The following is a 7,802-nucleotide window of genomic DNA, read 5'->3' on the forward strand; positions in this document are numbered from 1 at the left end:
CCTTGATTTCGCCATTACCAGCTCTGCAAATGCTAAAACAGCTGAACACAATTGAACCGGATTGCTAATTGGGGGAGAGTCCGCCCGGAAACTTAAAAAACTTCAGGCAAAGGAGGAAGTTTCTGAAAAGACAATGGCAGACTGCATTGCTATAACGACCTTCACCAGAAATAGAGGATCTTTTTTTACTTTTATATTTTATTCTGTTGATGAAAATCCGATGTCCTAGCCTGGGACTTAATCGGGCCGAAGTCGGCTAGCTCCCCTCAGAAACCGGACGTGAGGGTCCCTCGCCACTCTTCACAGAGCGAGAACTCTTGTCTCCCATTTAGTCCACGCCGTCCATCAGCTCCTTTGGGGAGACGCGATTGAAGGAAGGAGAGGAATTCTCCGCCCTCCCTCTGTGATTGGTCGGCATCCACTGGGCTGATGAGTGAAATAGTGGCTCCGGCAAAGCGAAAAAACTGCAAAGGGGAAGCGTGTTCTCAGTAGTTTAGGCGGTCTTCGGTCTTTTTCTCGTTCCTGTCGAGGATCTCCGACTATCTTGCAATTATGACGCAGGTGAGTTCTAATACCGTCCTGGGACGAATAGCCGAAAAGCGTTTTTCTTCCTCTTTTTCTCTTTTGAATTACTCTTTTGTCTTGCATGGAGAGGGAGGGAGGGAGGGAGGGGGGAAATACGGACGTGTGTGCCATGCCTTCTAACTCCCCCACCCCCGCGCCCATTTTCTTTCTTCCCTTTTATTTCGTCTCTAAAGAAACCTGGCTAAATTAAATCTCATCCCTTGTAATTCTTCGGTTTCTAAGGCTCTATTCCTTGTAATTCTTCGGTTTCCTACCGGCCCTAGCAAAGCTGTGAGGGAGTCGTCCCTGCAGGTTTGTCGGAAGTGATCGCAATGAATGCAAGAAGAAGAATTCTTTGTAATTTGTTCGGCATCTTAGAGAAACCCATTCAAGGGAAAATAAACTACCTTAAGTTTTTGCCGGCAGCTGAAGTGCGTTCAAAACGCCTACAAGAAAGCAGCTTCTGATTCTTGCCGGGGGAGGTGGAGGGACAGCAAAGTAGTACTTTGTTTCCAGTGCATTGGTGAAACAATTGGCAATTGTGGCTACAGTTGAACGCTGAAGAGTAGTGTTTGCTAGTGTAACTTCTTTTGATACTGCACCTAACAATGTTCAGTGGAAGGGACGTGTAGGAACTAATCGGAATTGTAGGAGGTAGACCCAATTACAATTCTGAAGCCTCGGTTGCCTTGTGTTGGAACCTGATTTCGCAACATTTCACAACCCCATATCACACTTTTGATCTCTGTAGGCTTTGTTCAAGTAAGCGCTGTGTAGGTTGAAAATAGAACCCTCTATACATGCATCCCTCAATTCAAGTTGAAATCGGTGCATTGTGTTTATTGTGCTGTAGTTAGGTTAAAACTGAAGAACATTTTAGAAACGGCAGTCCTTGTGTTGAATACAATTAAGAATGGCCAGCTTTCCAGCACTAAACCTTTTCCTTATTGCATCTACTGAAATAGGCAGAGTTTGATAAAGCAGCTGAAGAAGTTAAGAACCTGAAGACACAACCATCAGATCAAGAATTGCTGGATCTCTACGCCCACTTTAAGCAAGTTACAGTTGGAGATACAAATACAGGTAAGAACGACCGGTAGTAACTATATGTGCACAAGGTTGCAGCATCTCAAATGAATAAAACCACCTTGATCGAGCAAAAACTTTTCAGAATTGATACGAACAGAACTATTTCCATAAAGCCCATGTGCTAAAAATACAAATGGCTATTGGACTGAAGTCAAGACCTGACTCATTTTTAGCTACACACTCTTAACCTATTCTACTTTCACTTTAATATTTATGCTCATGACAGACTTGCTAATAGACTTCAGCTTGACTTCTGATTGAAAATCCTTATTTGGTCAGAGATAAGCTACAGGCAGAGATGCACATCACTTTAATATGCCTAAAAGTTCATTTATTCCAGATAGTATTAAAAGCATAACTATTAATACATGGTCCTCAATGGCTCATAGCTCCCTGAAATATAAACATTAATTTCTTAGTGAAATATATATTTACATTTTGTTTGATTTATTCCCATCTTGTGTCTAAGACCTTGAGGTATCTTTGATCAAGCAGATATTTGAACCTGCTCCCTAATCCAACATGCCAGCCACTACATCATCTATGGCATAGTTGCAGCTATTACATACCTATCACAATATGTTCATTCATATACTTCACTATTATGGATTTATATTGTGCCTTTATTTCATGCATCTAGGGATAAGAACGTAATATTCTACTTTCCACACAGCAGCTCTGTTAAGAAGATTAGATTAAAAGAGAGGCAGGCCTAAAATCATCCAACCAGGTTTCACGCCAATAGGGAACTAGAACTTTCCAGAAACTTAATCATGACACCAAAGTGTTTCTATAATGTTACTGGTCACAATGATTGCAGTGGTTCTTTGACGCAGTGCTTGATAGTGTTCAAGGTAGCCATCTCTACTAGCCATCCTGGGACAACATCTTCTAGAATTTCCCACTCAATATGTTTCTGTGTTGCTTCTGAGAATCTGCATGAGATTGCAAACAATGTGATACTACAGTGCATCTTAGGTTTCTTGATCTATTCATTTTAGCTATTCTTCATAAAGCAATAGAGACCAAGTATGATGGAATTTGTGGTTAATGCCTTAAGCAATATTTTCCAAGCAGACTTGGCATATTATGATGCTAAGGAAGATACCATGTTCCAAGCAAGATAGACAATCAGAGATGGGAATTAAAGCATTGCATAACTTATTAAGAAATCTGCCTTATTGGCAAAACTTTTTTAGCCAATATGCTGTTTAAGTAACTTGTGTAAGGACCAGCACACTTCAGGCTTCTACTGCTTTATGGGGATTATTTAAAATGACTAGACCAAGAATCTTGGCACATATCATGGAACTGTTCCAAAATAGGAGTTATGGGAATTGCAGTTTCAACTTCTAAAATCATCCTGGTTATGCAGCCTTTTTCACCGAGTTTTCATTTATAGAACAGCTAGTTTAACTAAACATTGTGACCTAGTTTTGACTTGTCACTTGTCTTGACTAATTTTGCATGAATTATGATATAAGAAATGATTATAGAAGCCGTGCCATATTAATGCATGAAGTGTTTGATTCTTCGAATTCTAGAAAACTGAAATCAAAATACCAGATGTTTGATTTTGGTTGTATAACAGAACATGATGTTATAACAGACAAGTGGTAGAAAATATAAGTTTTGTTTTGCATGACTGTGCCTACTACAATATGTTACGAAGAGTACAATCTGGTGCCCTGATAGAAGATGGGAAAATATTTACTGGTATTACTGGTAATACCATTTAATTAACACCTTACAATTAACTAAGGTTTCCAGTACAGACATACATGATTATGTTACAGGAAGGCTATGTAAAAAACTACTCAAATTAGGTAAAATGAGCCATAAGCATCATAAACCTTTAAACTGGAATAGGCAGCCTAGAGAACTCCAGATGTCTTAGTCATCTTCCTTGTTCAGCATAGCCAATGTTTGCATTAGTTGTGGTCTGATTTATGTAAACGATACCAAATTATCTGTCTATGCTTCAAGATCTGTGTGAGAATGGTAAGTTGTATGAGAATTTGGAAAGAAACTTAGTCTTAACAGTCCAATTTTTTTAAAAAAATAATGAGAATGCACTTACGTTAATCATGAGAATTGAGCCTGGAGGCAATTCTTTATCATTATGTCATGAACCATTTCAATCACCCCCTGCTATTATAATATCCTCATTTTCTTAAAGATTTGGCCTATTGTGCAACTGATCCAAACTTTGAAATACTGCTCCTCTTTTATACTTAGATGTTCCTTATAGTTTAAAATAATTTTGCTTACTCATATAAGAAAGGGAGTCTAAGGGCAGCCTGGAGATCAAAAAAAAATGAGACACAGAAGCCTCTTCCCTAATACAGTTGCAACTATATTGATACTGTTGGACATTTCAGGGGGATATAAAACTCCCAGCTGAGCATTGCTGGCATCTCTGCTGGGGAAGCAAGGGAGAGTAGCTCAATTTTTCTCTAGGTTAGTGCTGCCAACTTGAGCTCAAGGTCATCCATTCTGCCTGGTGAGCAGCGGATTTTTTTTTCCCTGACAGTCTCGCTGCCAACTTTGAGAATTAAAGTTTTAAAGTGGCAGATTTGTTGAACGACACCCCCCCCTCACTGCGTTTGTAGCTTAGACCAAAAGTTTAGGCATAGAACAGATCTCCAAAATATGTTTCATGTGAGATAAGTACGCAACCCTGATTCTTTCGTTCTGGTGACCTGTCAGAAGAAAAAGTGCCCAAAATGTACAGGTTGTCAAGGAAAGGGAGACTGCTCTGCTCAGATAACTATCTCACTAGGCAGAAGCACACATCGTTTACTGAGAAACAAAGTCCGTGTTCACAGAACAATGTGTAAAATGGAAAACTCTGGTTGTATGAATGTACACAGGAATATTCTCATCCACATGCTTTGTTTTTACAAAGGTTTCAGACGCAGTGTATCAGTCAGAGTGGGTGTGATATTACATCCCTTTCACTCAGATACTATATATATAGCTGCATCGATGGATATCTGGTTGGAGTTAACCAGGAATCTAAAAGACTATTCGTGTTGAGTTCACACAGTACACCGAGTCTAGAGTCTTGGGTAAAGCAGGCACAGCAAAGGGTTAAAAATGGCACTCTGTTTAAAACTGCTTAAGTTTTTCTGGTCAGCATAAATATACAAACATGGCCAGAAAATTCCATGGAGGTTTTCTAGAACATGGGTGCCATCTTTTGTTCTTACAATGGCTCTAAGGATCCTAGGACCCAATGTCAGATTAATTTGAATTCTTGAAATAGAATTGCAAATGCAATTAGCTGTATAGCAATTATAAGTAATATAAAATAAAAAGCATAACCTCTTCTAAAAGGAGATGGGGCTTTAATGTGAATAGTTTCTGAATAGAATCTTTTTCTATCTTTAATAGAGGAACTACTTGCTTGAACAAAATAACCCTCAAAATTGGGGATGTATGTTTTCATTTGTTTTATATCTTGCTGTTCCATTCACTGGGATGATAAAGGAGACAAGGAGATATAAAATAAAGCAAATTATTTTTGGAAATTTCCAAAGTTACTCTGGAAAGTTCAGGAATAAATTTGTAAGTGCAATACTTGAGTATGAAAAGCAGGTGATTTCATGTGGAGGTAAAAGTTTGTTTTTAATGGTGCATGTATACTCTACCATTTCATGCAAAAAGTTTACCTTTTAATGCAAGTAGTTGACTTGCAACTGCTTGAAGTTATGATGGACCCCTAAAAGCTACTTGCAACCTGATTTCAAAGTTCAAATGTTGTGCGCACACACAGTGTTGTGTGACTGTATTTCAGGCACTGGGCAACTGCCCCACATTGCAGCTATTTGCAGTGCTCCGTGATCATGTGACCATGATTTACAATGTTTTACTGGGGAAAAAAGGTTTACTTCATGTTTCCAGCAAAAACTGCTTCATAGCGAACAATGGGTTCACTTAACGACTGCTGCAAAGAAGGTTGTAAAATTGGGTCCAGTCATATGGTGAATGCTTTACAACTGTCATGACTTACAAAGCATAATTACCAGGCTCAAACACGGTCATAAGTCAAGAACTACCTGTAGAGCCTGTTTTCAAATCTTTGTGACCTAATCTGCAGCAGAGAAATCTGACTTCTGCATGAGCGTACATGTCGATAGGCATGTTAAACTGAATGTTGCAAGCAAAGCTTGTCCATGTATGTCAAGATCTCCATTGCAATAGAAGCCATACTCAGCTTTTCATAACAATTCATGGTAGGCTGGTTTTCCAGCTGTATAGGAAATCTCTTTGACATAAGTACTGTTAGCACTAATTAGCAGATCCCCTGTAGTGTATTCTGACCTAGCAACAGCTATACTATATTGATTGGGTGGAAAATATTACAATTATTAATACCATTTCTTCTCTGGTTTTCTAATAAATGTCATGGATCACTAAATTGTAATTGTCCCACACTGGCAGGATATTTTAATTTAAGTTAGAACAGCTACAGTTTTTTTAGCAGCTCAAAATAATTTGTCCACCCTACTGCAATAAAGCATTTTTAGTGTTGTGACCGATAATTAATTTTTTTTAATGTCCTTTCAGTCTCCCAGTTAGCAAGATTTAAAATATAAAAGCTCTTAGTTGATCAAATAAAATAGAATCAGGAGAGCCTTACATTTTTTTTATGTCAAAACTGCCTGATTCCATATAATTTTTTTAAAACCACTTGTTCTGGTCATACCTTTTGCATAGCCTGTAAAGTTAAAGCACATTATTTTTGCTCATGTGAGTCTCTCAAAGCTGTGATTTGTACTATAAGCACATCTTAAGAGCCATGTGAAAATGTTTTCTTTCAGAACGCCCTGGAATGTTTGATTTAAAAGGCAAAGCGAAGTGGGACGCCTGGAATAAATTAAAAGGTAGGCTTTGGCAAAGATAGTGAAATGACAAATGACTTAAAAGCATCAATTCTAACCAAATCTTCAGCCTGCAAATGGAAAGAATATCATCTCTATGCTCTTAACGGATGATTTGTTGGCGGCATAAAAGACAATTAACTTTTGCACATGCTTCTTTTGCCCGAGGGGGGTCATTGAAATTCAGTGCCAATCTAAAATTCTTGAAGAAATAAGTAGGTAGAAATCTCTTACATTAGCCAATATTGTTCTCTAGGCAACATCTTATTTTATTATTGATAGTTTTACATAAGAAAGTTTTTATAGTAGAACTTGACAATGATAAGAATCTTAAAGTTCAGTTAATTGGTCAGGATTCCCAGGTAAATTGAACTGATGAAATGCATTGTTTGTTCTTACCAAAAGTTATGGCTTAAATCAAAACTCAACCCCATTAACCAAAAGGCCATAAAAGCTAGGAGTAAGAGTCCTGTTAAATACACAGTGCTCTGCATAAGTTAACATTAATATATGTACTATTCTTTTAATTGTTATTGAACTTTTCCCCCCAGGAAGTTTACAAGGGAGGAAAACGAGATTTTTCAGGGAGCTGGCACACTGGAACCATTACTTACACAAGAACTTCCCAATTAGGTTTTCTCAAGCTAGTTGCAAAAGGGAGAAATTAGGGTAGTAAATAAATGGGAATTGCAAAAATTTTCATGCTATCACCCATCAAAAAACCTTTTTATTCCCCTTCAGGTATGTCCAAAGAAGATGCAATCAAAATATATATAGCCAAAGTTAATGAGATGAAGGAGAAATATGGAATGAAATGAACTCCTGCCTGAATGGAAATATGCTTTACTAACAATATGGATACTTAAATTGTATAGCACACAGTACTGCCAACAGTGCCAAACATTTGCCACTTCTGAATAGCTGTGTAAATTTTCTTCTAATGGTTTATAGAATAAAAATACCCAGTCAGTGTTCAACTGATTGGTAACAACAGCTTCTTCTACTTGTTATCATTAAAGTGCTACAGTAATTCATACTGTAAGTATGAATTTCCCTGGTGGGTTCACATCATATGCTTATTCACAATAAACCACATTTAGTTTTGTGTATTACATGCGCCAGCCCCTGATTTGCTCGTTTCCTCCTTTGGGTGTTTAATGTCTTGATATGTAGGCTGTTCCAGCAACTCAGCAATAATTGAAACAGACAAACTGCTGTTCAGGTATACAGACTGCTTGCCTAGGATCTGAGGAAAGCAGATAA

General features: G+C 37.9%; 1 protein-coding gene across 1 annotated transcript; it reads left to right on the forward strand.

Annotated features, from left to right (window-relative positions):
* Nucleotides 1–403: 403 nt before the first annotated feature.
* DBI (diazepam binding inhibitor, acyl-CoA binding protein) lies at nucleotides 404–7,532 on the forward strand. Its single transcript, XM_058194611.1, has 4 exons — nucleotides 404–561; nucleotides 1,530–1,647; nucleotides 6,480–6,542; nucleotides 7,281–7,532. The coding sequence occupies exons 1-4, from the start codon at nucleotides 553–555 to the stop codon at nucleotides 7,355–7,357; spliced, it is 267 nt and encodes an 88-aa protein (XP_058050594.1). The 5' UTR covers nucleotides 404–552; the 3' UTR covers nucleotides 7,358–7,532.
* The last annotated feature ends 270 nt before the right edge of the window (nucleotides 7,533–7,802 follow it).

The sequence above is a fragment of the Ahaetulla prasina genome, chromosome 1 (genome assembly GCF_028640845.1).
Source record: "Ahaetulla prasina isolate Xishuangbanna chromosome 1, ASM2864084v1, whole genome shotgun sequence".
NCBI classification, from domain to species: Eukaryota; Metazoa; Chordata; class Lepidosauria; order Squamata; family Colubridae; genus Ahaetulla; species Ahaetulla prasina.

Excerpts from the sequence above, each read along its gene's own strand:
- DBI (XM_058194611.1), top strand. Across the intron at positions 1,648-6,479 it reads AGTTGGAGATACAAATACAG|AACGCCCTGGAATGTTTGAT; the intron begins GTAAGAACGACC and ends GTTTTCTTTCAG. Across the intron at positions 6,543-7,280 it reads CGCCTGGAATAAATTAAAAG|GTATGTCCAAAGAAGATGCA; the intron begins GTAGGCTTTGGC and ends ATTCCCCTTCAG.